This window comes from Panthera leo, chromosome B2 (genome assembly GCF_018350215.1).
Source record: "Panthera leo isolate Ple1 chromosome B2, P.leo_Ple1_pat1.1, whole genome shotgun sequence".
In the NCBI taxonomy this organism is placed as follows: Eukaryota; Metazoa; Chordata; class Mammalia; order Carnivora; family Felidae; genus Panthera; species Panthera leo.
The window spans coordinates 98,884,167-98,911,922 of NC_056683.1; the positions used below are offsets into that span (position 1 = coordinate 98,884,167).

A 27,756-nucleotide genomic window follows, 5' to 3' on the forward strand; every position below is an offset into this window, starting at 1 on the left:
GAAGCAACAGTGTAGCAAGTCTCCTGGGAAGTTTCCTTGGGGTTAGATGTGATGATGTGGTGGCCAAGAGCACAACAGCCACATCCTTGAGCTTGGGTTACTGAGGAAGTCCCCACACCAACCCTGAACTGCCTACATCCAGGCATATTTTATGTGAGAGAAATGTATGCCCATCTTGTTAAAGCAACTATTTGGGGAAGTTTCTGTTACTTGCAACTGAACGTAAACCTGATAGTTTCCTCTGATCCAATAAGCTGTGACCAGAGAGGCAGGACATGGGGGATACTGCCCAGATAGTGAGCCCCCAGATCTGAGCAGATTTCCCGGGAAAGTGGGCTTGGGCAGAGCAGGCAAACCATGTGGAGTATTCGCAACACTGGCTGAGGTCCACTGCCGGCCCACTTGGCTTTGTAAGGGAGGGACATACTAGGATACATATAAAATTTGGGGGTGGGCTGATATCGTAGAACATGCACCAAGGTAAAAATTATAATTCAAAAGAAACAGACTCTGAGTGATGGAATTGTGGGTAGCATGGCTGCGGGCCAGGTCGGCAGGTGCCCTGAGCAGATGGAAGTCAACTGTTCTGCTAATAATTGAAGAAACGTTGGTTACATTCTTTCAGAGATCTGGTTAACTCATTCCCTCTGGCTACTTAGGGCTGTAATTTATAGGCAGCAAAGTCACTTAGGATAATAAAGCCCCCAGGCCTGGTAGGAAACTGCTGAGATTTTTCAAGAAGAAAGGGACCACTTAAAAAACATCTCAATTGGCTTTTCCTGAGTGAATGATACCCAGAGGAAACAGGTTTCAAATGTGTCTCCATAATTCACACCCTCAAGAAGAAAGATGAGAGGAACCAAGAAAAAAATACTAAAAACGCTACATTCATTTGAAATATCTGACAAGTTAGGAGAGTCCTGGAACAGGTTTTCAACAGAACTACAACTCCCAGAGGACTCAGATCCCGCCATTATTTTTCTTCTTTTTCTCTAAAAGCTCTTAATGAACTGAAAAAAACTGGTTCAAATATCAATTGGTTTGAATGCATCTATTCAGTAAAAGGAACAAGGTATGCCATTTTTAAAAGTAGCCTTTCTTCTATACAACCGTGTCCTTCTGGACTGTGGTCTTTCTGTTTAACTTCTTCCCAAGTGGATAAAATCCTAAAAGTATGTACGTAACCTTTGATGGTGAAGAAGCACCTAGCTTTGCAATGCCCGTACCCTCAAGTGGCCGTGTCCCTCTGGGTCACAGGCACAGCAGGCCCGAGCTTAGCCACAAATGTCAAACACTTGAAAGAAGAGATTTAAGAAAGAAATCGGTTGTTCTCCGTGTTCAGAAAAAAATGTTTAAATGGTCTGTAATAGAAAATGGGGGGTGGGTGGGGAGGGAAATACTCTATTCTCTGGCCTCAGCACAGATCCCCCAAGAAGACAACTCACAGAAACAGGAAACCTGTGGGACGCCTAGGTGGCTCAGTAGGTTAAGCGTCCGGCTCTTGGATTCAGCACAGGTAATGATCGCACAGATTGTAAGTTCGAGCCCCACGTCGGGCTCTGTGCTGACAGCACAGAGCCTACTTAGGATTTTCTCTCCCCCTCTCTCTCTGCTCCTCCCTGGCTGTCTCTCTTTCTCTCTCAAAATAAATAAATCAACTTAAAAAATTTAAAAAAAAAAGAAAGAAACAGGAAACGTTTGTGGAAATGAAGACCACCAATGTGAAAAAAATGACGATTTATCCAGAGTTTGCTACAGCAAGGGAGTCAGCCGCCATGGCTCCAAGACAGGCTGAGGAGTGGGAAAGCTTTATAGTAGGAAAAAAGAGAAGACTGTAGGTGTACCCTAAATAGACACTGTTGTCACAAGGAAACTGTAAGCAAGCTAAGTAGAAATGGGGCATCCCGTGTCATTGATCAGGGGTGAGTATTGGCTTTCTCTAGTTGGTCCTAAGTTGGAACTGGGACGAAAATTAGGGAAGCTGTCAATTAATAATCAAGCCCTGGCCATTTGGGGCCAATTGTTTCAGAAATGGTTGTTTAGTTTTCTGGGTCTAACGATGCAGATAGTAATCTGGCCCCCTGGGAGGCTGACCTATCGCAGGCAGGCTCCCTGGGCTGCTTATTGTAGATTAAGGGGGTTGGCTTCCTGCACGGGTTGCTGCAGGTTGTAGGTCAGAGCTCTATTTTTATATGTAGTCTGGCCATCATCCGTTTGTATATTCAGTTTCTCATCTTTCAGACAAAGACAGCTGACTCTGGGCAGCTGGCCTACAACCAGCAAGGTGACTCCCAGCGTTTCTAGAGAGCCACTTTGAGAGAGATAGCTAATTCCACAGGCCACCTTGCCCAGAAGTGCTAAGGGCACACCACTGAACGTGAACACATCCCTCTGAACTCAGTGCCCCAAGGTGACGAAGAAGGAAGGGAAGGGTAGTGGTTATGGTAGCACCGGAGTCCTAGGAGGAGAGGAGGGAACAGGGCTCAGTAGCCCTCAGCTGCCGTTGTAGGTTAGAACCCCGTGGGCAGGTATGAGCAAATACTGATGTCGGGGTCCCACACCACCCTCCAAAGATTCTAATTTAATATAGCAGGCCAGAAACCAGTATTTTTGCAAAACTTCCCCGGTGATGTGAATGTGCAGCCCACGTTGGCAGCTGCTGACCACAATGAATAAACCTTTGAGTGACGCTGGGAGCGAATATTTAGCTATTAGTGACAATGAAATCAGGGCATGGAGCCACGACCACTTTCTCAAGAAGCCTCCAATCTCTCAGTCTTGCAATGTTGGACTAGAAAAATCAAATGAGGACTGAAACAGGGTAGCACATAGACAGCAGCATGGAGCGTGAGCCTGTGTGTGCGAAATGAAAACGCTGCAGGATCTAAACCGAGGGCGTGAGGAGCAAACGTGTGCGCTTAAAACCACGGCAAACACAGCTGAGCCCTACCTATTTCGAGCAGCAGCCTTCCTTTTCATTTTAACCATTAAGCAGCTTGTTGCATCTTTTTCAAATGCCATGTTAACGTAACTTACTATTTCTCACAGGCTGTGATGAGCACACACACGGGTGCGTGCTCTTAACTGTGTCTACGCTTGTACGTCTCTCAAACACTTTAAACAGAAACAGTTACATCTGGGGCATGTAAACTCCAAAACCTTAAAAGAATCATACACTCACTCCACACAGGCTGGTCTCTATTTTTTTTTTTTTTTTTTTAATTTCTAGTCATTTCTAAATTTTCAAATTTACCAATTTACCTGAATCTGATACAATATCACCCCCTGGTGGAAATCTATGGGGAAGAAGCACACTGAAGGGAGAATTTTTAATGCCGCAAAGGAAGTTAAGATCTCTCTCTCTCTTTCTCATCCCCTTGTCTCTCTCTCCTTGTCTCTCTGTCTCTCCCTCTTCCTTTTTACCAACAGAATGTTCTCCTAGAGAAAATCATATGCAAAAGCTCAATGAACAAAACAATCAAATGGAGCTCTGCTGGGGACTTTCTCTTCCCCACCTTCTCATTGCCAACCCCATATCTCCCCCACCCCCACCCCTGGGATGTCCAAACGAGAATTATTATCACTAAGCACAAGCCATCTCCTGCCAAAATTAAAATTAAAGTTCTGTACAATTCTCCAAAGCTTCCTTACCTCAGTGAGGAGCTCCTCCTTTACCATTCACAAAGCCAAAACCCTCCTGACCGTCCACAATACTCGTGAACAGATTAAAGCCTCTGAGCAGGCCGGAGTCAAGAAATCAGGCTAGATTGATTTATATCAGCAATTCCCAAATTCATCTGATCATGACACATGGCCCCTCCTCCCCAGTAGTTTTTTTTTTTTTTTTTTTTTTTAACAACCTGCGGAAAACTCTTTGGATATATTTCATTCAGAACGATTGTTCCATCCTAATCAGCTAATTAGCTCTCTGGCTGCACCTGCTATTCAATCTTCAAAAACGCTTAGGCAAAGTCAACCACACAACAAGCTAGCGCTCCATCATTTGTGGTAATGGAGAGTACGACCCTTAGGTGACTGACCCCAGGCAGCCGTTGGGTTGATGGCATGTCCATAGGTAACTTGATCCCTGTCTTCTAAGCATCATGACCAGCTGAGGGGTGGAAGAGGCTGCCTCGGGTACTGGCAGGAATCATGCTTTGTCTGCCATTAAATGGAATAAGCCTGTGCCACACGATCACTGTGTGTTTTATTTAGAGGGATTATAATGCTCACTTGAGCGCAACCTACAAACATCATGGGTGGCTTTGCAACAGTGAGTTAGGTGTTTTCCGTACATTGTCTCTTCCTGGGGATTTATTAGCCCCCAAAATTTCAACATCCCTACAGCTTCCAGCATCCATGAAAATTACCACAGATCTTTGAACGCCAGGTCTGAGAGAAATCTTATTCTGTAACAAGTCTTTTTAACAAAAATAGAACTTTATGCTCTATGTCATTAGCACTAGACTTGAGTCTAGTTCTACAGATGAGTACCAGTCTCAGGCTACTGATTCATATTGCATCATTTCTAATTTTGAAAACAAAGATAGACCTCATTAACTTTTCATGCAGTGGAAAAGTTATTGGAATCCATTCTGGTGCTTAAATTGTGTTTCGATCCATAGTGTCTGGGGCCATTTGCCGTCATGTCATGTCACCTACAGGTTTGACTTGGGAGTGGGGGTCCTGGGGGCTTGGACACACTCACTCACCAGCCTGGCTGCCTCCAGAGCAGTGCCCCAGTGCACGGAGATGCCCCCGCTCCCGTGGCCGTAGTGGTGGACCACGGGCAGCCTCCGGCCGTCCTGGGCGAGAAACTCTGTCTGCAGCCGCACACCTGCAGGCCTGAAGGGCCTTAAGCCTACCTTCTCCCTTATGTCGCAGGCTCCCTGGAGGGAGGGCTCAAGAGCACAACACCGGGAAAAAATACCTCTGCTAATTTCTGCATCTGGGGACAGATTCCAGTCTCCTTGTTGCCTAGTTCCACCCAGGATTACATTGGATGTGCCGGGATAAATATATGTCAGCCCACTCCCATCTCGGATAAAATGCTTCACCCAGGGAGCCCGAACGTTGAGCACTTGGCCCTGCACGGGGAACATCTCCGAGTCTTGTGCAAGCTGTCTGCTTCCAAGGCCTGAGCAGTTGACCACGACGTCGAAGGATGGATGAAGCTCCCACAGGTCTCCTATTCGTCGGGTGAGTATCAGGACCCCACTGCCTTTTAACCTTGGAAGAAAGAGAGGGACCATCAGGGAAGCCTTAGCAGCTTCCTGTGCTGCCCCTCACAGGAAATGATGCACAAGATCATGAGCACATCCAGGGCCCAAAAAGGCCAAATTCCAGCCATCAACTACCTCGCATCCCAAACTGGGGATTCCTAAACTCCAACCTAAATAAAAACCTGTTTCAGAAATTCAAAACAAAAGAAATGTCTTGTCCTTTTTATGTTTTATAAAGTTCCTATGTCATACTAGATGCTAAATAAATGCTAATTTAATCAGTTGTTTAAATCCCTGAGCATATCTTTTTTGTGTCATATTTAGTGCCTAAATCTGTAGCCTTAGACATTTTGTGTCATATTGTTAACTCTTGCATGTTCCTTTGTAACTCTGGTCTCCCTAACTAGCTGTTTGGGACAGCAGTCACTTTTTTATGTCTACAATGGGATTGTAGCATGAGAGGGATGATAGCATGAGAGGAACGCAAAGTATTTGCAGCTCATGGATTGACAGTATGGTTAATAATGTTATTTTGGACCAAGTATATTGATAATAAAAATAAATGGCTTATCTAGGCCCTGTAAATCTTTTTTTTAATTGTGGTAAAATACACATAACATAAAACTCACTCCATTGACCATTTTTAGGTATATAGTTCAATGGCATTAGTTTTAATATATTCACCTATGAATTTTGTGGTGACACTAACATATTGCCGTGTGTTTACATTCTTTAAAACAGTGAATATGAAGAAAAGTCTTTTTTTTATGTTTATTTTTGAGGGAGAGAGAGAGAGAGAGACAGGGAGCACAAGCAGGGGAGGGGCAGAGAGAAAGGGAGACACTCAATCTGAAGCAGGCTCCAGACTAAGAGCTGTCAGCACAGAGCCCGATACGGGGCTTGAACCTACGAACTATGAGATCATGACCTGAGCTGAAGTTGGTGTTCAAGCAGCTGAGCCACCCCAAGAAAAGTCCCTTAAAAAGGATAGGAGGGCTCTATCCTTTACCAATCATAAGACCTTGGTCAAGTTCTTTAACTTCTGTGGACTTTTAATCTTCCATCTGTAATTTGGAGACAATACTGACTTCATACGGTCCTTGTGAAAATGAAATGAGATAGCATTTGGAAAATGCCTGCTGCAGCCCATAACGCACTGTGGTTCCTCAGTAATCTTTTCTAATGGGGGGAAGGCTGTAGTTGCTATGCTCCTATAAAATGCAAGAGCCAGTAGCTCACATAGGGGTATGCCTATTTTCCACACCCATCTATCACTGGCATCCAATGGCTTAACAGCTTGTAAGAATGACATTTGAACCTCGAAAAAATGTTTTACATTGGTTATTATTTGAACACTATCTTGGCTTTGCTTTTAACAGATTGGAGATTCCCCGTGTTGAAAGTTGAACATGATGTTCTGTGTTCCAACTCTTCTAGTTAGAACTCAGAATTATTCTCCTAATTCACAGAAATAAAGGAATTTTACCAGCCTTGGGGCATGACTGAACTGAACTTGTTTCTTCAACTATCACCTAGGGATAAGAATGCTGAGACCACGGGTTTTTATAAAAATTCTGTAAGAATTCAACACATTCAGGGGTGCAAGGGTGGCTCGGTCGGTTGAGCATTCAACTCTTGATTTTGGCTCAGATCATGATCTCATGATTTGTGAATTCAAGCCCGACATTGGGCTCCATGTTGGCAGTGTGGAGCCTGCTTGAGAATCTCTCTCTTTCCCTCTCTCTGCCCCTCCCCTGCTCATTCTCTCTCTCTCTCAATAAATAAAACTTAAAAAAAAAAAGAATTCAACACATGCAGATATCTTTCTTTTCCTTTTCAAGGGGCCCCTGCTGGTCGCTACTGATGAAAGTCCACTTTCTACTTCTGAAATGATCATAGCAGCCGGGCTGTGGGAAGGCCCTGGAAGGCTTGCTGTGCTGCATACCTCACAGGTCTGCACCCCAGGAGGGAACTTATGGAATGTGCCAGAACCTGGCATCCTTGTACTGCTGCAATACAACCATGTGGCGATGCCCAGTCATTATTGTGTACCCCATGGGCAATGTATCAGGGGGCACCGGGGTGTAGGAGGAAACCTTACATGGAAGCTGGATGTTAAACCAAGCACTTCTACAACCATATGAGGTAGTTATTCTGGAGGTTTTGGATGACATGGTCGGGGATATCAACTTGATGACGTTCCCCGTAGGGCTTCCTGAAACTGAACAAGACCTCATTCTAGATTGGGAGAATGCCTTGTCCCAACCTCCCATGAGGAAATGGGGGATGGGGGACTCAAGAAGTTGTGCTCACTAAATAGCCCCAGACCAATGTCTTCTGGTCATCACGCTAAAACCCAAGAGTGCCCATTTTCACCAAGCCTAAAAGTCAGCTTGTCCAACAAACCTGGGGGATGGTTGTCTTTGGAGCCCTTCCTTAACTCTCTGGGTGTGTCAGCAAGAGGGAATTTGAGTAGGTGTGGCCCTGAGAGGGATGGGGGTTCCACTAAGTGCTTCTTCACACACACACACACACACACACACTCCACATCCCAGGAGCAAAGGGGAGTCCTCTCACCCTCTCCCTTCTCTTGGGACTAGAGGCATTCCTACACCCCACCTCCCATTGCCTGCCGCAGCCTAAGCCATATAAGAGAGAAATCCTGGGCAGCACGAAATAGGGAAGTGGGGGTTCAGCGTGGAGACCCACTGGGGGAAATGGGGTACACAAGGGCTCTAGAATGAGGGATGGGGCTGGTTTGACAGCAGGATTGGGCAGCAGGGCTGCAGGGAGTGGGAGGGCAGGGCAGGATGTGGGGTGCAGCCCAACAGGGACAGAACGAGGGGTGCAGCAGAGCCAAGATACTGCCCTGGAACCCATGCATACCTGGAATTCACCCGCTGACACACCCTAAATTTGGGGGGAAATCCTAATGAGTAGAAACTGGGGAAAACACTCTTTTTGTCATTTAAAATTTCTAAGCGCTTGCCAAAGGTAGACATTTTAACACTCCTTTGGTAACATTTTAATAGCTTGTACCTTTATTCTGGGAATGTTATTCAAATAGGTCTGTGGATTACACAAATACAGAGTAAAAACCCTCTTCTAAGGGTCCAAGATGACTTTGGGGTGAGAGGGTCCACAATTTCTGCATGAAAGCCAGGCTACTTCTCTGCAAACCAGACTGCTTTTGGAAAATTGGTCCCCACCAAGGAGAGAGGAGGGAAGAGGGGATGACTCAGTGTCTGTTCCCCAGCTGCTTCCTCAGACGGGCTGGAACATCCTCACCAACGCGCAAGAGCCTGAGCCTGAGGACCAGAGCCTGGGGGCGCTGATTTTGAGGAGAACTGGTGAGGGTTGAGCCTGAGCAGGACTGCCATGCAGTGGAACCCCAGGGTCAGAGCTGGAAAGAAGACAATTCTCCCCATGGCTGCTATAGTTCAAAGTTCATTAGAATGAGGAAAAGAGCATTGAGTTTTTGCATCACTGATGTGAGGATGCCTTGGAGTGGAGAGAAAGAGTGAAGAGCTAGGAAGACATTGCTAAAGATGTGGAGAGATGCAGGGAGGCTGGGAGAGGATGGTGGCCAAGAACATGGTGGGGGGCTGGCTTTGAGAAGCACTTGGTTATGTATTATGTATGAATTATTAGATGCAGTCAATTAAAAAAAATTAATCCTTGGGGCACCTGGGTGGTTCAGTCAGTTGAGCATCTGACTCTTGACTTCAGCTCAGGTCATGATCCCAGGGGCATGGGATGGAGCCCCATGTCAGGCTCCTCGCTGAGCATAGAACCTGCTTAGAATTCTCTCTCTCTCTCTCTCTCTCTCTGTCTCTCCCTCTGCCCCTCTCCCCTGCTCACACGTTCTCTCTCAAATATAAAAATAAATAATAATAATAATAATAATAATAATAATAAAAGTAATCCTTGCTTCAAGACTGAATCATGACACCTTAATGACAATGATCAGAAAATTAACTATGTTCAATCTATTCGAAAATAAGATAAAAAGGAAACCTAATTTAAAATCTCATTTGGCCCCAATGTTTATAGCAGCACTTTCAACAATAGCCAAATCATGGAAAGAGCCCAGATGGCCATCAACTGATGAATGAATAAAGAAGATGGGGTTTATATATACAATGGAATACTACTTGGCAATAAGAAAGAATAAAATCCTGCCATTTGCAGCAACATAGATGGAACTGGAGAGTATTATGCTAAGTGAAATAAGTCAGTCAGAGAAAGACAGATATCATGTTTTCACTCATACGTGGAACTTGAAAAACTTAACAGAAGACATTGGGGGAAAGAGAAGGGAAAAATAGTTTCAAACAGAGAGGGAGGCAAGCCCTCTTGGCAAGCCCATAAGAGACTCTTAAATACAGACAACAAATTGAGGGTTGATGGGGTGGGCGGTGAGGGGAGGGAAAAATGAGTGATGGGCATTGAGGAGGGCACTTGTTGGGATGAGCACCGTGTGTTGTATGTAAGCGATAATCATGGGAATCTACTCCCAAAACCAAGAGCACACCGTATACACTGTATGTTAGCTAACTTGACGATAAATTATATTTTTTAAAAAAGAAAAGAAAATCTCATTTGGCAAATAGAACTATGCACACAGATTCATAGAAAAAGTCTACTCTTCTTCATAGTGATACTTGATGTAGCTATACCTAAAATAGCTTACAAGAGTTAGATTTTAAATGTACATATATATGCTTACATATATATGCATATTTTGCATGTGATAGGAATGTAAACAATTTGTACTCAGAAGGTCAATGGTGATGTTTTCAAAATATATCCACAAATTCTTTGAACCCTTCAAGGCTGAAGCCTAATGCCCCTCTCTTTGAATGTGGGCTGAACCTAGTCACTTGCTTCTCATGAATATTTATATCCATAATATATATATTTGCAACATATGATCTTGGATTTTCTTTTGCTGCAATGTATATTATTGGGACAATTGGCAAAATCCAAATAAGGTCTGTAGATTTCAGAAATGTACCATGTTGAAGGAAAAATAAAATAAGATAAAAACAGAGAGGGAGGCAAACCATAAGAGACTCTTAACTATAGAGAACAAACTGAGGGTTGCTCAGTAGGGGGATGGGCTAAATGGGTAATGGGTATTAAGAAGGGTACTTGTGATGAGTGATAGGTGTTATATATAAGTAATGAATCACTAAATTCTATTCCTGAAACAAATAAAGGGAAAAGAGAAGAAATGAGAAGAAAAGAGAAGAAATGAGAAGAAAAGAAAAGAAATATACCTGTGTTAAGATAATGCCCTCATTCTGATGAGTTGACTTTAGTGATATAAGAGACTGACCATGAGTTTAAGAAATACATATTCAGTATTTGGGGTAAAGGGGCATCACATCTGCAGCTTACTCTCAAATGGTTCAGGGAAAAAGTATATATTTAGAGGAAAAAGGATAAAGCAGATATGTTAAGTATAAGATTTGGGGAATCTGAGTGAAGAATACATGGCATTTCTTGTATTTTTATATATAGTCTGATTTTGACCTAACAACATGATCTCCCCTGATGACCACATTCCTCACTCATTTCCTTGCAATGCCTATTCCAATAAAACCAAGTGCATTCTATTCCCCACTTCTCGGAATAGCTATCCTCACTTTGACCACTCCACAAACTTGTATTGATGGCTCTAAGTTCCGTTCAGGGGTAGAGCAGCCTCTGGTCCCTTTGGGGAAGGGGGTGTGGATGAGGCTCAGTGTTTCTGTGGGCAGGGTGGTCCTGGAGGGGAGCAGCTGTGTACCCTGAGTCAGACCAGCAGGTGAGGTTTTGGGGAACAAGTTCACCTGTGTAGCCACCTTGGGGCAGCTACTGAAGGCCCAGTGGAGGCTCCTAAGGCTAGCGCACAGCCTCCATCTATTTCTGGCTAACCTTATTGCCATCATCGGAAAAAATAAATACCAGCATTTTGCACCTTCCTGACTGGTACCCTCCCACTTTATCCTTGCATACCTGGGCAGAAAATGGGGTGCTCACATTCGACCTGTGTCCAGGACCATCATTTGCCCCCGGCTCCTCTGGTTAGAGCTGGCAGATGGCAGGAGGGGGGGCAGAAACAACTAGAGGCTTGGCGAAGGATGGCCGTGCTCCAGCAGCAAGGTGTGTGTTAGTCCTGGGGACGAGGGGGCTGCTGTGCACAGCAAGGCACCTTTGCAAGTTGGGCATTTATAAGACAGGGTTATCTGTCATGTTCCTGATGTACAATCCATATTTCTGTCCAACTGCAGGGAGAGCCACATGAGTTTCTTTCAGAGGCACTGCTGTGAATCAGGCCAAGTGGGAGAACGAAGCTAGGGAGATGGGAGACAGGGAAAGTAACAGCGAGGCCTTATTAGACCAGTGGGAAGGAAGTACAGAGAGAGAAGCTCAGTGTGGTGAGTGCTGTGGTCAGTGTGGGCCTTATCAAGACCAAAGGATAAAGCATGGCCTCCTGAGAAAGAAATGCACCCGAGTTACAGGGCCCCTGGCACTGAAATGAGGCACCCAGCTCTCTGGATGTTGTCAAAGACAGGATGAGCCTGGTCTTGCTGGGATGATTTATTTAGGTAGAATGTCTGGCGAAGAGCAGTCTCAGTTGAATTATTGCTTCTATGATTCATTTCCTGGAAGGGGCAAGTAAAAAGCAGCAGAATATGACTCCACTGGCTAAGGATATAAAACATGATCTGCATGGCTGATTAAACCTCTGAGGGGTTTTTATTCTTTTGTTTGTTCTGGATATTATTGGGCATCGTTTCTTTTTTTGAGAGTGAGATGATCCCTTCTGTTCTTTGAAAAAAAGCTGAAGATTTGATTTGTGGTTAAAAACATTTTTTTTCCCTTTCCTGGAAATTTATATGATTTCAGAAGGATAGAGCTTAGGTTGGAGACATTTTTGTGTGGCTTACTGAGTGAAATGCCTGTTTTTGAGTCAGAACACTGTAGGCTGAACACTCACATTGTGCAGAAGGGGCGTAGGAGGCAATACAACAGACCCCGGGGGTGAGGAACAAGCAGGGATTGTGTGGCTCCCCAGCTGGCTTCACCCTGATGGAGAAGAGCAGGTGACAGCCCACAGAATGAACCCTGGGGGTCCCACCCCCTCACCACAATGCCGCCCTGCCTCCCACCTGGCTTGAAATCCTTGCCTGAAAGCCTTGCTTTAGACGTAGAGGAGTCCCTGCCCCACAAAGCCTCACTCAGGAGAACAAGGGACATGTGGCTCTCTTCTTCCCCCATGTTGGCCCTCTGGCCAGATGCCAGGCCCTGAGAGAATAGAAGACCGCTAATTTCCACAGAGAGGAGACCCTGTGTGCTATCTGCGCAGGCCCTGCTTTGGGTGCCAGGAGGAAGAGGAAGGTTCAGGGGCACAGAAGCTGGGACGGGAGGGTTGGTGGGACAAAGGCGTGTATACACTGTCTGTCTGAGGCAATCACGTCCCAGCCCACTGTCATGGTGGATGTGTATATCCAAGAAATGGACTGAAAAAGACCTCCCCAGGACAAGAGCAGCCCCTCAGGCCTCTTCTCCCTGACTGTCACCTAAAAACAGACAGGAAGCAACGTGCTCCAAGACATGAACCCCAGCTGACTGGTCATCAGGCCAATGGCATTGCTGTCAGGAGGTGGCTCCCACTGGCACAAAGTACCACTGACTCGGGGTTATTTTAAGTAGAGTAAAACGCTGACACCAGGCTTCCGACTAATGAGAAGGTAGCAGGATTTTTCCCAGGTCTTCATCCCACAGTTAGAGATTAGGCCTGAAAATAACGTTATTATGGAAACGGGGGCCTGTTTTCCAGGTGATAACTTTAGAAGCAGGCAGAACAAATCGTTCAGATAATATTTATTTTCCTGTGAAAGTGGTTGAGGGTGGCCTGCAGAGCTAACACATTTATTCTCAGCCAGAGTGGGAGGGCGGCTGGGATGGTGGCCATGCTGGGGATTGGCCCTCACAGTCTTCCTGGGGATGCCCCTCCCCCACCCAGGGGGAAGCTTCCCACTGCTCAGGGCAGCCCCAGGCAAACTGCAAGACTTACGAAGACCCCTCAGAGAAGGAACATGTACACTGGGGGTGATGCTGGCTTCCCTGCCTCTGCCCCCTCCCACAGTAATACCACCTACTCAGGTGCCCTGGGCCCTCAGGCTCCCTCTCTGCCCCATCATAACTCCCCATCTTCCAAGAACCTTCTCTACTACTCATGAAAGCAATGTATGCTCTCTTCCAGGAAGACTTTCTGTTTTGGTTTTCTGTCTAGACTTTATAGCCAATGCTTCTTTGAAAAAACAGGAGAAACTACGTGCACACACACACGTACATGTAAACATATGCATACGATTACTGTAAGCTCAAGACTATTTCTAGGACTTAAACATGATCCTGGCTAACCTGAGCTGTACATTCCTTCCACTGGGCCACTTAGAGGACCCCACTCTGGCCCTTCTCCGGCTGTGCATGAGAAATGAGTATGTGGGGCCACAGGGAGCACCCGGCCAGAGTCCTCCTCCTTCACTTCCAGCCCATGACCTGGGAACCCATCCCTCTGCCCCTCCCCTGCTCACTCTCTCTCTCTCTCTCTCTCTCAAAAAAAATTATGTTAAGAAAAAAATTTTTTTTTTATACGTTTATTTTTCAGACAGAGAGAGACAGAGCATGAACGGGGGAGGGGCAGACAGAGAGGGAGACACAGAAGCAGAAGCAGGCTCCAGGCTCTGAGCCATCAGCCCAGAGCCCGACGCGGGGCTCGAACTCACGGTCTGTGAGATCATGACCTGAGCTGAAGTCAGACGCTTAACCGACCGAGCCACCCAGGCGCCCCAAGAAAAAATTTTTAAAGAAATTATCACTTGGCAAACATTATAGTAATGATTGAGGCAAGAATCATGAATGTATGCTAAAACTAGTAGGAGCAGAATATTTACACAGCCTCAAGGTGTATCTTGACAAAGCATTTAGTAATTACAAAGGAAAAAAGTTGTAACTTCCCATTAGAGATAACTGGCAGGCTGGGTGATCAAAGTTAACATCACTGGAAGGGGACAAACCAACTCCACGTGTCTCCTACTACGATGCACTAAGGATTCAACGTTCCTTCTACGGGGTTCCACCAAAATGTGTAACCTCAATTTGATCATGAGGAAACGTCAGACAAACCCCAACTGAGAGACATTCTCCAGAGCAATTGGTCTGTGCTCTTCAAAGCTGTAAAGGTCATAAGAGACAAAGACAGACTACAGACTGGAGACATGACAACCAATGTAATGTGTGACTACAAATTGGATCATGGACCAAATATATCTATATAAAGGACCTAATTGGGTCCTTTTTGGGCAACATATGAATAAGATCCATAGACCACAGTATCAGTATAAATATCTAGATTTTTATCATACCTCTCTATTTATGTAAAAGAGCATCCTTGTTCCTAGAAAATACACATGGTAATATTTAGAAATCATGGGGCATCATGTCTGCAATTTACTCTTAAATCGTTCTGGGGGGGCGGAATACACACACACACACACACACACACACACAGAGAGAGAAAATGATAAAGAAAATGTTAGGCATCTGCATAAAGCATTATAAGAGCTCATTCATCCACTTTCCTTGTCTCTATGTCCATCATCATGCCTGATCCCCAGCCATTTCCACACAGGGAAGCCAAGGGGAAGCCCTTGATAGTCTCTGTGGTGCGGAACACTCTGCAGGATCCTCCCTTCCCTGATTCTGTCTGATCTTCCAAAGACCACAGGGATCCATCCAGGTTTTCTATAGACCTTCCTGAACATGGAGAAAAAAGTCCAAGATGAGGGAGCCAAACAATAGACTTGGGAGTAATAATGAAAGTTTAGCCTCAAATTATAAAACTCTGTAATGACACCTTTTTATACCCAACATTTTGTACATGTTCTTCCATTTTTTATTGTAATCGAACAGAATTATGTACCATAATGAGAGTAAAGCGCTGCCCCTTATGGCAGCCTAATAATTCCCCTTATCTGAATTTAATTAAGATAAAGTATATGATACCTCCATCTTAAATCACTAGCATTAACACTTCCAATTTCCTATTTCCAGTCGTTTTTATACTATAAGGACAAAAGTGAAAACTACACGGTATTGCCACTGAGGGAAAGACCGTGTTGCTGCTGAAACTTGAATGTTGACTGATGGGCAACTTCATCCCGTGATAGCTCAAAATGCTCGAGTATCGGCTGATGTCTAGGTTCGAGGTTGGCATGCAACTGTGCTTTAGGGCCCAGTGAACAAAGCATAAGAGTGTGGGTTTTATGAAAACTGAAACTTACAAAAGGAGAATGTCCCATATAAATTGCTAATAGATAAAAATGAGAAGAGCACTCATAAGGCTACAAAAATGTATCATGGTGCTCCTGACATGTGCCTAATAGATGCAGCCTGCCTCCTCTGTGATCCCAATCCACCCTCAAAATCGGTACAACCCCATATCATGTGTGTTACTGTGATTGTTAATTAACGTATATAAACAAACACATGCATACACACACATACGCATACATACACCCCATGACCGCCATTAGACTGTGAATTCCTTAAGAAAAGTGATCATATTTTTATCCTTCTTTTTTGACCAGCTTCTAACACAGTGCCAAGTTCAGACGTAGGTGTTCAACACAGAATTGTGGGATTAATGAATTGTCTGAATCAATTACCTTACAGCCCACATCTGGGACCAATTATCATGGCCACTGCTTGCCTCAAGTCACTCTTCCAATGTTTACACAATAGTTCACATTGCCCCTATTTACCTACCAAATACATACATTTGGGGATTGAAAGGGCCAATGTTTTACAACCCTCAATATGCTTACAATTTCCAGACTAAACTAAAGAGAGATTTATTGATACATCTCAAATAAAGATGCTCTTGATGCATTTCCTAACTAACTGGAATCAGAAAGTCCTGAAAACCAAGCCAAAATACAAGTTCAAGGTATTTTGGACTGGACTTGGTGAGGAAGCAATTACCTGATTTAGATAAGCTAAGACCTCTCAGGTTTAGAGATCTTATTTATAACAAAGAAAATAACGAAGCCATTTTCTTAATCACCATTGAGAAAAAAAATTCAAAAAACAATTTATAATAAGCTTAAGATTCTCCATCCAAAGAACTGGAGCAAATCATATAATTTTATAGCTGGAAGCATACTCCCCAAACTTCTCCAGTTTACAAATGAGGAAACTAAGACACCGTTTCAATAAAGTGGGTTTTACTGGTGGGCAGGGAACCAAATCATGCATGACAAAGAAGAATCACGCATCAAGCACTAGAAGAAGAAGATGGGTGTGTTACTACCAGCGTGGTATGACTTACTCCTTCGGACACAGCACTGTCTTCAGATTGTTTGACAAAACCCTAGCCGTTGTGAGCAACAAGACACAATGCAAAAGAGCTCTGAGGAACCACAGGGAATTTTCCATCTATATTTTGTGAGTAGCTATGCAATTATTTATGGCTATGCTATGAAGGATAAAGGAAGCAGCAAAGAGCCATTTCAACTGACCTCTTCTCCAACCATGGGAGGTAGGCAGGGCTTTCACATTTCAGAGTCGTGAAGGCGTGACCAAACACATGCTGGGGGAATTTCTTCAGTTCAGCCTTGGTCATCTTTCGAAACCCCAGAACCACATCAGCCCAGAATGGCACTTCTTCAGCAGGAATGCTCTGAAATATCTGCCAACTCAAATACATAAGTGGGAAAATTTCCTGAAATTTTGTGAAATAACACATTTCCGGTGAACCCTGCAAGACATTCTCTAAAGCATTTTTAAAACACACTTCCTATACCCATAAAAAGAAAAAGATCGGGGCGCCTGGGTGGCTCAGTCGGTTAAGCGTCCGACTTCGGCTCAGGTCATGATCTCGTGGTCCGTGAGTTCGAGCCCCGCATCAGGCTCTGTGCTGACTGCTCAGAGCCTGGAGCCTGTTTTGGATTCTGTGTCTCCTTCTCTCTCTGACCCTCCCCCATTCATGCTCTGTCTCTCTCTGTCTCAAAAATAAATAAACGTTAAAAAAAAGAAAAGAAAAAGATCTCTTCTTCCATTCCCTTGGGTTCAGATAATTCAGCAGCTAAATTTAAAATATTCAAGGGGGGGTCTGGGTGGCTCAGCATCCGACTCTTGCTTTCAGCTCAGGTCATGATCTCACTGGTTGTGAGTTTGAGCCCCACGTCGGGCTCTACACTGACAGCACAGAGCCTGCTTGGGATTCTCTCTCTGCCCTTCCCACATTCATGCACTCCCTCTCTCTCTCAAAAATAAATAAGTGAACACTTTAAAATATTCACGATTGGTGGGGCACCTGGGTGGCTCAGTCAGTTGAGTGTCCGACTTTGGCTCAGGTCACGATCTCGAAGTCTGTGAGTTCGAGCCCCACATCGGGCTCTGTACTGACAGCTCAGAGCCTGGAGCCTGCTTTGGATTCTGTGTCTCCCTCACTCTCTGCCCCTCCCCCGCTCATGCTCTGTCTCTCTCTCTGCCAAAAATAAATAAACATTAAAAAAATATAAAAAATAAAATAGTCACGATTGGGGAGAATAAGACACTTAAAAAGTTGTGTTTTAAAAATTTAATTTAATTCTTTTTTTTCCTAAAAATCTGTTGCTCAGATTTTCTTTATTTACTTATGACTATGCATTTTTGATGAAGGTTTTTTGTGTTTCGTATAACATTTCACATAAATTGTAAGCATCCATCAAAAGTTTAAAGGTTGGCCTCAATTCTGAACAAAACATCTAAATTACAGTGAGCAGTGGTGGGTGTACAGGAGGCAGGAGTGTGAATTACGAGTTAAGTTGTGAATTATGAGTTAAGTGTGGATTTTCGGTTAAGATGTGGGTCATCACCTCACACTGTTGGTAAGAAAAACTGGGTTGTCAGGAGGAACCCCATTACTGTTAGGCCACCAGCATGGCTGGAATGGGTGAGGCTGGAATGATATTGGTTGTTAACAAGCCCGAATAGTGCTGCCGATAGCTGCTGGGCATATGTTTGGATTTGTAAGTATTGGGTTGTTTTCATCAATCGGAGTAAGTGTTATAAATCATGGCTGCTCTAAAAGAGCAAGGAAAATCACCTGAATGCTGTATGTGGTTGTTAATGATGTGGTCATTAACACACCAGAATTCATATACCTCTAAGTAATTTATTCAAAGCAGTCCCCGGCGAAAGTATAAACGTTTGCTGTGGGGCTCCATGAGAGCCTTCTCACTGTCTCATTCCGTGCACTCTCCCTGGGCTAGATTTCCCCTTCCATATCTTCACCATCACCGATAGACCAAACAGGGGGCCCCACCTCCAGCCCTCCTCTCTCTCTCCTGAGCTCCCGAACCAGACCCAGACCTACAGTGACTTTCTCTCTCCCCACAAGCCCACATGCCATCAACCACCAAGTCTCCAGCCCTATCAGCTTTCCTCTCAGTTTTCTCTCAAGTCCGTCTCCTCTCTGTCCCCGCTGCCAACACCTAATCTATTGCACCACCATCTCTCTCTCCACATACCTGTTCTTCCCACTGTAGGCATATTTTTGACATGTAAACATGATCAGTTACTTCAATGTGTAAAATCCCTCAATGGCTTCCCATCAATCTGGATGACCTCCAGTATCTCCAACACACCACAGTCACCCTCGACTCACGTCTATGCCTATGCTGCTCTCTCTACCTGGAATGGTTTGCCTCCTGTGTCCCCGGCCCTGTCTCTGTCCCCTTCACCTCTATAATGTCACCACGTTAACCTACACTCATCCGGATGGTCTCTGCTGAAATGTCACTTTGCTCCAGGTTGCTTCTCATAACTCCTCCGAGCAAGTTTATTCTCCAAGTATATTCTTCCATAGTACCCTGTACGCTTCCCTTGGTAACTCGTGTCTTTTGCAGCTAGTTACGTTTAGGACATTCCTTACAGACCATAAGCTGTATGAGAACAGGTCCGTGTCTTCTTTTCTTAAAAATTCACTCAACATACATTTATTAAGCATTTACCATATGCCAAACAGTATGTGCTAAATTGCTCGTCACTGTATCACCAATATCTAAGAGAGTACCTGATACAGGTGAATGCTGAATAAATTGTTTTGAAGAAATGTATAGACGAACAGATGAATAAGGCTATACACTTATGCCAAAGAGGTGCAGGCCCTTGTCTTCATTTGACTGATTCAAATTGTCTTTTTGGAAGCAAATGGGAGAAAAATCATTCATGTGAGTGCAATAAATAACTCTCTTTTAGGCTAGCTTAAAGTATATTCTTTTTAATATCCTTAATGGTGGCAAAATCTTAGTCTTGAAAGGACATTTGAATTTTAGACACATCTGTTTTCAAAAATTACTTAGAGACAACGTTTGTGAGTTAATTGGTTTTGAGCAAAAATGAAGTGTGGCCATAAATCAATAAGGACAATTTTTCTCTGTGACTCATCGGCTGGATCTGGGGACAGTTATAGTATCAATTCATCCTCAGAAGATGGAGAAGTAAAAGTTGCTACTTTGGGTATAGACTGGGGGAAATTAGTGATGTCAACACCATTAATGACGGTGAGGGAGGGCAAGAAGAGGAAAAGGATAGAAACCTGCCTGCTGCAGGTGTGTTTCCTACCAGAGATGTAAGCAGACAGCCTGATCACAAAGGAGGAGAGAGGACAGGTTTTTTTATACAGTACAAAGGATGCAGTGATTGTGAGAACTTAGTAAAAAGCAAACATCCCTCTGCTCTTCAGAAAGGTATAGGGCATTACTGTGTTAGCACGTGGGGTAACACAGATGACATATGTGTTATGTCATAAACTAAAAGTGATAGAAGGGTTAGTAATCTTTTTTTAAGAAGATAAAGAAAGAGGGGCACCTGGGTTGTTAAGCGTCCAACTCTTGATTTTGGCTCAGGTCATGATTTCATGGTTCGTGAGATCAAGCCCTGCATTGGGCTCTGCACTGACAGCACAGAACCTGCTTGAGGTTCTCTCTCTCCCTCTCTCTCTCTGCCACTCCCCCGTTTATGCTCTTTCTCTCTCAAAAATAAATATTTTTTAAAAGAAGATAAAGAAAGATATTGTCATATTCTAAGTGCTGGTTTGTGCCAGAAATGTCAAATAGGATTTTTTTTTAAATTTTTTTTTAACGTTTATTTATTTTTGAGACAGAGAGAGACAGAGCGTGAACAGGGGAGGGGCAGAGAGAGAGGGAGACACAGAATCTGAAACAGCCTCCAGGCTCTGAGCTGTCAGCACAGAGCCTGATGCGGGGCTCAAACTCACAGACCGTGAGATCATGACCTGAGCCGAAGTCGGACGCTTAACCGACTGAGCCACCCAGGTGCCCCTCAAATAGGATTTTTTAACTCTTTCATTTAATTATGCATGTCCCCTGAAATCACATATTAAGAATCAAATAGAAGTGCCTTAACCATTTCAGAAATATAGTTCCTAAATGGCACCTCAAAGGTCACTTTAGTGACCTACAACATTTACTTTTTGGGGATGTCTCATTCTTCAATATCACACCTGTTGGCTTTCCATCAGCCACATCATCCCCATGCTCAGTGTTTACCTGCTGCATGTTTTTTTAGCCGTATTTGCAAATCACTGCAAAATCTTTGAGGAAACTCACACTAGTATTGGTGATGAGACACTGTAATCGTTGTTTAAAAGTCGAATGCTATATATACTGATATGTAATATACAATTACTATACTAATAACTTGTCTTTCTTGAGTTCTTCGGAGTAAAGCTGAAAATGTTTGGAGTAAAGCTGAAAATCCTCCTGCATTGAATTCAGCACTCTGCTCACAGCAGTCCCCAACAATATTTTATGTTGAATTTTTTTTAAACGTTTATTTATTTTTGAGACAGAGCATGAACGGAGGAGGATCAGAGAGAGAGGGAGACACAGAATCTGAAACAGGCTCCAGGCTCTGAGCGGTCAGCACAGAGCCTGACGCGGGGCTCGAACTCATGGACCGCGAGATCACGACCTGAGCCGAAGTCAGCTGCTTAACCGACTGAGCCACCCAGGCGCCCCAATTTTATGTTGAATTTTAAAGTCTGTTAAGATCATTCTGAATTCTAAAATAACTTCAGATATCCTCTCTTACCCAGATACCAGATGAACACCAGCATCTTCAGCTTCTGCAGAATTGGCGATTGCAAACAGGTGATCAAAGGTCTCTCGAAACCACTGCTTCAGCGTGGGAATGGGTGTGTCTGTAATCAGGGCGGGGGGGAGGGGAACAAAGCAGAACAGAAAGGAAGTGATGATGATAACTATGCTTCAGACAATCTCCTTCCTAGAAGCTGGGAGAAAATAAAGAGGCAGAGAGGAACATTTAGATAAGGTACCACATTATAGTGGAGAATCTATCAGCAACCTGAGTTTTGAATGCTGACACATGCTGTTGACTTCTGTTCAGGTAAAGATTAATCATCAGAGGGTAAAATGGCCGATCAGGACAAAATCTGACATATGAGCCATCTGGAAGGTAGTCTTTGGCATTAGATATTTTCCAGACCTTGACAGGTTCATAACCAATCTGAGCAGAAGTGAATTCATGGCCGAGGTATCCAGCTGGCCACACAGTTGAGATGATAGGAGAAAGAACCCAGAACTTCTCTCATGGGTCCTGAAAACATGGTGGGTGATAAGGGAAGATCTGTGGGGCCCAGGTCAACCAGAACAGAGAATAACTGAACATCAAGAGAAAGCCCAGATTGCTCACCCTCTGATACAAGGAGACAAGGTCTGCATTGTGGAGCCGAGCTCCTCAGGAAGGACTCCCTGCAGTCCCATCCAAGGCTGCCATTGTGTCCATCCCCTTCCACTCTGTGGAATCATGCAATAGCATAGAGTAGCATTCCCCAGGTCACTAGAACATGCAGGGACCACACGAGGCACACCTTTCTGGCAGAGTCCTGTGGATCAGTGCTCCTGTCACCCAGGCATCCCTGCCAGAGCACAAGAGGCTGGACCCACATCCAGCTTCTGGAAGGGTGCAGACTTATCGGAGAGGAAATAAGGGTCAGGGTTGAAAGAAGGGTCATGGTTCAAGCCCCAAAATAATAGTGTCCAGTGTAGGCACAGAAAACAAGCATAATCTGGACAGGCAGACAAATCCAAATGGGGTGAAGAATTTGGCCATCCAATCCCTATGGAAGGGTCGTGAGGGAGAATCCAGGGTCAAGCGAGGGACTGGGGAATGAAAATCCCAAGGGGCTGCTATGGGGGGAGCCAGAGAGGAGGTGAAGGAACTGAGGCAGAGAGGACACTGGGTAAGCTCTGCTTGGAGAGATGTTCCTAGAGTTCACAGTAGAGATGAAAAGGCCCCTGGAGACATCCTTCTCCCCCAGACCAAGTCCCCAAGTCAATGAGGGCATTTCAATAGCAGGGTTTTGTAACAATTCACTTGTTAAAGTGCCAATAAATATTTCTTTAATAGTGGATCTGTGCTGTCATCTTTAAACACGTGCCCATGTGAACTCAACACTGTATTCCAAAATTGAAGACTGGGCCACTGGTTTAGAAATAAGGAAGAAATAATAAGCTGCAAAATGAGCTAAATTAGACCTCACATTGGATTATACCCCAACAATCTAAGCCAGTGTATGGGGCTGTATTGAAACGCATCCCCTTGTTGCCATTTCAGACTTTAGAAACAAAATATTGGCTGCGGCTCACATGCTGTAGGAGTCATCCCAAAAGAATGGACAGTTCCAGTTCAGCAGTGGATAGAGCCAGAAGCCTGGTGATCTACTCTATGTTCAAGTGCTGGTAAAAGAAAGCTGTAGCTGGAGTAGTGGTAAAAATAGCAATTGCTGATACAGCACTTACTATGTCCCAGGCACTGTGCTAAATGCTTTACATGTATAAATATATTTAATCGTCGCAGCAACCCTATCGGATAGGTATGGTCCCCATACGGTACTGATATTTATGAGCACAGAAGATATCACTGTTATCACTGAGGCTGGTCTGAAACAAGCCCAAAGAGAAGACTAAAGTCCTTATCTGGAAGCACCAGAGAGTAACACTCTCTGATCCAGGGGCCCCAACCACCTAGTCAAAGGGTGAGCTCGGGCCTCAATGGCCTGGAGGAACTCTTAGACGAGCCTCTTTCTTTGAAGACGATTCCATGACTATCATGCAGCCTTCTGACCACTCACCCAGGCCTGATGCAAGCAAAGGGGTTCCTGGACAATGGACATAAGAACTCTGGTCACAAGAAAGGTGCCCAGGAAGTGTGAACTAGCATTCTGCAAACACGCCAGTTTCCTGTGCTTAATCCTGTGCATGTGTAACTTTGATGAAAAGAAAACAAAAGCTAAAATTAAAGGGGAATAAAAGCATGGGAATGAGGAAGTGGAGACAGTGAGTATAAACCTCATTGACTGCAAAGTGATTTGGGTTTTTATTTAATGCTGTTTCCCTCCTCCTATTCTATTCTATTCTGTTCTATTCTATTCTATTCTATTCCATTTCACAAGAAGAATACAGCTGGAAAGGATGTGTGACCATGTTTTAAAAACTCAATGCAGGGGCACATGGGTGGCTCAGTAGGTTGAGCATCCCACTTTGCCTCACGTCATGATCTCGTGCTTCGTGAGTTCAAACCTCGCATCCAGCTCACAGAGCCCGCTGCAGATCCTCTGTCCCCGTCTCTGCCCCTCCCGCTTGTGCTCTCTCTCTCTCTCCCCGTCCCAAAATTAAATAAACATTAAAAAAAACAATCAATGCATCTTTAGGCCCAAATACATACTGACTGATTGTTTGTCTACCAGCTGAGAAGTGTGGATAATTTTAGTCCCATTACAAGTAATTTCTGACCTTGTGGTCATTACTGGTATCAGTGGAAAGACTTAGAGTTACCAGATATGGTAGTCATGAGAGCGGTTCACCAAATCCTTCTGACTGTCTGCCTTCTGGGAGCCTTATAGGATTGCACTTCTTGGCCACCTTCTGAGGGGTGGGAGCATGTGACTCGTGCTGGCCAATGACCGGCCATCAGAAGTAATGAAAGTTGCATCCTGGCCAGAGCCAGCTGAGGTGAGACCTCCCCAGAGCTGCTTTCCCCTCAGGCACAGGTACTGATGACATCCAAGACAGTGGCTGCCCCATCACGTATGATGAGCAGAGCCCTTGCCGATGCTCAGTTGACATGCGGTCCCAGCAAGAATCGAACCTTTGCTTTTTAGGCTGCTAGGATTTGGAGGTTGTGTTTGCCTTACAGCATAATTGAGCATTTCCTAACAGATGAACCAGTACGATGTTAAAAGTGAACACTAAGGGCACGCCTGGGTGGCTCAGTCGGTTAAGCGTCTGGCTCAGGTCCTGATCTCACGGTTTGTGAGTTTGAGCCCCACGTCGGGCTCTGTGCTGACAGCTTGGAGCCTGCTTTGGATCCTGTGTCTCTGGCTCTCTCTGCCCCTCCCCCGTTAGTGCTCTGTCTCTCTCAAAAATAAATAAACATTTAAAAAGATTTTTTTTTCTAAAAAGTGAACATTAAGTTACATGCATATCCAACTGTCTCTGTCAACAGAATTCTGACTGAGGAATCATATCTGACAGAGGAGCTAAAATCCCTCTTACTTGGATAAACATGAGGTATAAGCATTCCAGCTGCCACGTCACTTGTGGTATCAGGACTGAACTTGTCCGAAATGACAGTAATGGAGCATCGGGGCACCAGTTTGGAAACGCACATGGCAGTAGAGAGCCCCACCACGCCTGCCCCCACAACCGCAATCCGTACCGGGTCCATGGACCTGTGAGGAGAAAAAGTGTGAGCTATAAACCTTGTTTAAGGGTCATTGCATCCGGTACAAAGTCCGGCCCTGAGGATTCTCTTCCTAGGTCCGCAGCCTCTCAAAATAACGCCTTTCCTGTCAGCATTTCTCATGGGACCAAGAGAACTCCCCATAAGCTCTGTTTCTGCTAAATGTTGGGGTATGGGCAACAAGGTCTCGATGGAGTGTTAGACATTAGCCCAAAACCAGCCTGGAGTTGCCTTTAGAGCACACGACAGGTAAATAGGTTTGGTTTAGGGGGAAATTGCTACTCATTCCAGCCCCTTCCTAAACCACTTTTCCTTTGGGCACAGTCTAGGAAGGCAGACAAGAACAGAAGAGATGCCGTCTCCACTCCCAGAAGCTTCCTGAGGAACAGCCGCTGAGAAACCTGACCCATGGGCAAATTCAGAACTCAGCTCTTACCGTTTACAAACTGGATTTTTGTTATAACAACAAGACAAAAAGTTTGAATGACTGAACCCCACGTCCCCTCTCCTGCCCCCCACTCTAACTGGAAACCAACCTTCCTCTCCCCTTCCTTGACTCTGTCACTGTTTTCCCCACTCCATGCCCCCACCCCATGCCCCTCCCCTCCACTCCTGTGCCTGAAGCCGCACCCTCTGAAAGCAGACTTCCCAAATAAGGAAACTGGATTCCTTCTCAGACTCAGGTGCTGATTCTGTAAACTGGGGGGCAACCCAGGGGCTCCTAGCCTCAATCCCCTCATCTGTAAAGCAGGCCATGTGAATTCTTTATTAACTCGTTTGGGTTGGAAATAAGAAGGACCCACTCAGGTTGTCTCACAAAGGTGGCTCCTTCTGAGGGTTGGTATGGAAATGCAGGAGGCAGATATCCAGAAGCCTGAGACTGGCACCCAGCGTGGGAACTAGGGGGTTGGTGAGGGCCCAACACCCTCTCTCCTCCTCACCGCTGAGCAGTGGGAGCCCACCGAGCCTTGCTCTGCTATCAGCTTTCCCGACCCCTGTTGCTTTCCTGCTTGTCTTTCCATTTCTGTTCCCACTCTCCAAGGCTCTCTGTAGGTCTCAGGTCTCCAGAGAGAAAAAAAAAATGCAATTATTCCAGTTGGTCATTATCATCCTTACCAAAGTTCTAGCACCAGATCAGCTCATTGGGCTAAGCCAGCCTGTAAACGCGCTCTTGGCACAGTTGTCCTTTCCCATCCAATCAGCAATAGACGGGGCATCTTGGCACAGGGCAACCAATAGGCTGTGGTTCAGATCATGGCCACCTGCCCATAAAATTCACCCTTCCCCCAGAGTGGGTGGGGCATTTCTGCTGTGAGCAGGGCAAACATGGCCGGGCTCAGCTTCCAGCTCTGAAGGTCTCTGGCTCTAGGATAATTTAAAGTCATTCCAATGAGGTTTAATGTGTGTTATTTTTATTTCTCAAGCAATCTATGCATTTATTTGGCCATTAATTTGCTTGCTCCCCAGTGGGCTGGCTAACTGAGAAGGCAAGGAGGAGACCAGTGGAGGGGGCAAGCTGGAAGAGCATAGTCCCACACATGTCCCCTGGAGGTAGGAGGCACTCACCTGTCCCTTGGTGGCTTTCCTACTTCACAGGCTCCCCTGCCTACCAACTTTCTCAAAATAGCTGTAATAAATTGAGAGGGGAAAGTAATCTGTGGCTGAGAATAACCAGCTCCCAGGGAGGAGAAAAGTGAGCCAGCAAGGTGGGTACATCCTAGCCCAATGACCTATGAATCACTGTCACCTGATCCCATTAAGACAGTCCCAAACTCCCAGAGTATGCACAGAATGACCCCTGAGCTGCAAGCACAAGGATTCAAGTACCTGAGTCTGGAAAAGCAGTCTTGGAACCCACAGAAGGCTCTGGCACCAACACTTGTTTTCCCAGTGAGTGGTTGGTCTAGTGCCCTGAGAGACAGAGGGAAAGTAAAACTGCTTCCCATTGGAGAATTTATTAAGGACATTCTCTGTAAACTCACTTTCCATTGGCCCATACCCCCGTGTCTCTGGAACTTATTTCCCTGGAAAAAGGAGGGATTAACTTCGTTTTGTAAGCTTCGTGGAGTGTGGAGCCGTGTGGAGCTGTGGCTCTGCCGAGCCCCTGGGAGCCGGTACACCCTCAGCAGCTCTTCTCTTCCTAGTTTACAAACCCTCTGTCTTTCCAACAGTCTGGGATTTCTCCAGCTGATTTACAGGCACAGTAAATAACAGTTGAATTTCTCCAATTTCCAACAAGTTCTGGCCAGAAGCAACACTGGTTTCCTCATTTGGCTCTTCTGGGTCAGCAGGCGGGGGCAGGAATGGGGGTTGGGTGAGGGCAGAATAATGTTGTTGATCACTAAGAAGATGACCTGACTGCAGTTGGGAAAATTATTCAGGAGACAATTGAGGATAAAAACCAAATGATTCTTTAACCCGCATATTCAAATATTTGCTGATTGTCCACCGTGTGGTCAACAAGTTGTAGATGGGGAAGCAGTCTGATGAATCAAAATAATAAATAATATTGTAACTAATATGGAGTTAGCATTAACCATGTGCTACATGCATGTATGACACCATAGAACACAACCACCCTCTGAAGTGGTGAGGTACTATTATTATCCCCATTCTTTAGATAGGTAAATTGAGTCTCCAAGAGAATAAGGAAGAGTCCAAGGTCTCCCAAGCAGCAATGCCCAGTCTGAGTGTCAGACTCCAA

The 27,756-nt window shown here is 44.9% G+C and overlaps 1 protein-coding gene across 3 annotated transcripts; it reads right to left on the bottom strand.

Moving 5' to 3' along the window:
- Window positions 1-3,234: 3,234 nt before the first annotated feature.
- On the bottom strand, window positions 3,235-26,947 carry DDO (D-aspartate oxidase). 3 transcript variants are annotated; one of them, XM_042937374.1, is made up of 5 exons: window positions 26,880-26,947; window positions 24,866-25,041; window positions 21,381-21,489; window positions 16,799-16,975; window positions 3,235-5,229 (listed from the first exon to the last, which is right to left on the bottom strand). In XM_042937374.1, exons 2-5 carry the CDS (start codon window positions 25,035-25,037, stop codon window positions 4,659-4,661), a joined length of 1,029 nt encoding a protein of 342 aa, XP_042793308.1. In that variant the 5' UTR covers window positions 25,038-25,041; window positions 26,880-26,947; the 3' UTR covers window positions 3,235-4,658. The 3 variants fall into 3 exon arrangements, with proteins under 3 accessions (XP_042793308.1, XP_042793309.1, XP_042793310.1); XM_042937375.1 differs by lacking the exon at window positions 26,880-26,947 and adding an exon at window positions 26,619-26,642; XM_042937376.1 differs by lacking the exon at window positions 24,866-25,041 and having other exon boundaries at window positions 26,880-26,930.
- Window positions 26,948-27,756: the final 809 nt, after the last annotated feature.

Excerpts from the sequence above, each read along its gene's own strand:
- DDO (XM_042937374.1), bottom strand. The coding sequence starts at position 25,037 with ATGGACCCGGTACGGATTGCGGTTGTGGGGGCAGGCGTGGTGGGGCTC. Across the intron at positions 16,976-21,380 it reads GGTGTTCATCTGGTATCTGG|TTGGCAGATATTTCAGAGCA; the intron begins GTAAGAGAGGAT and ends TATGTATTTGAG. Across the intron at positions 5,230-16,798 it reads CTCCCATGGTTGGAGAAGAG|GTTAAAAGGCAGTGGGGTCC; the intron begins GTCAGTTGAAAT and ends CTTTCTTCCAAG.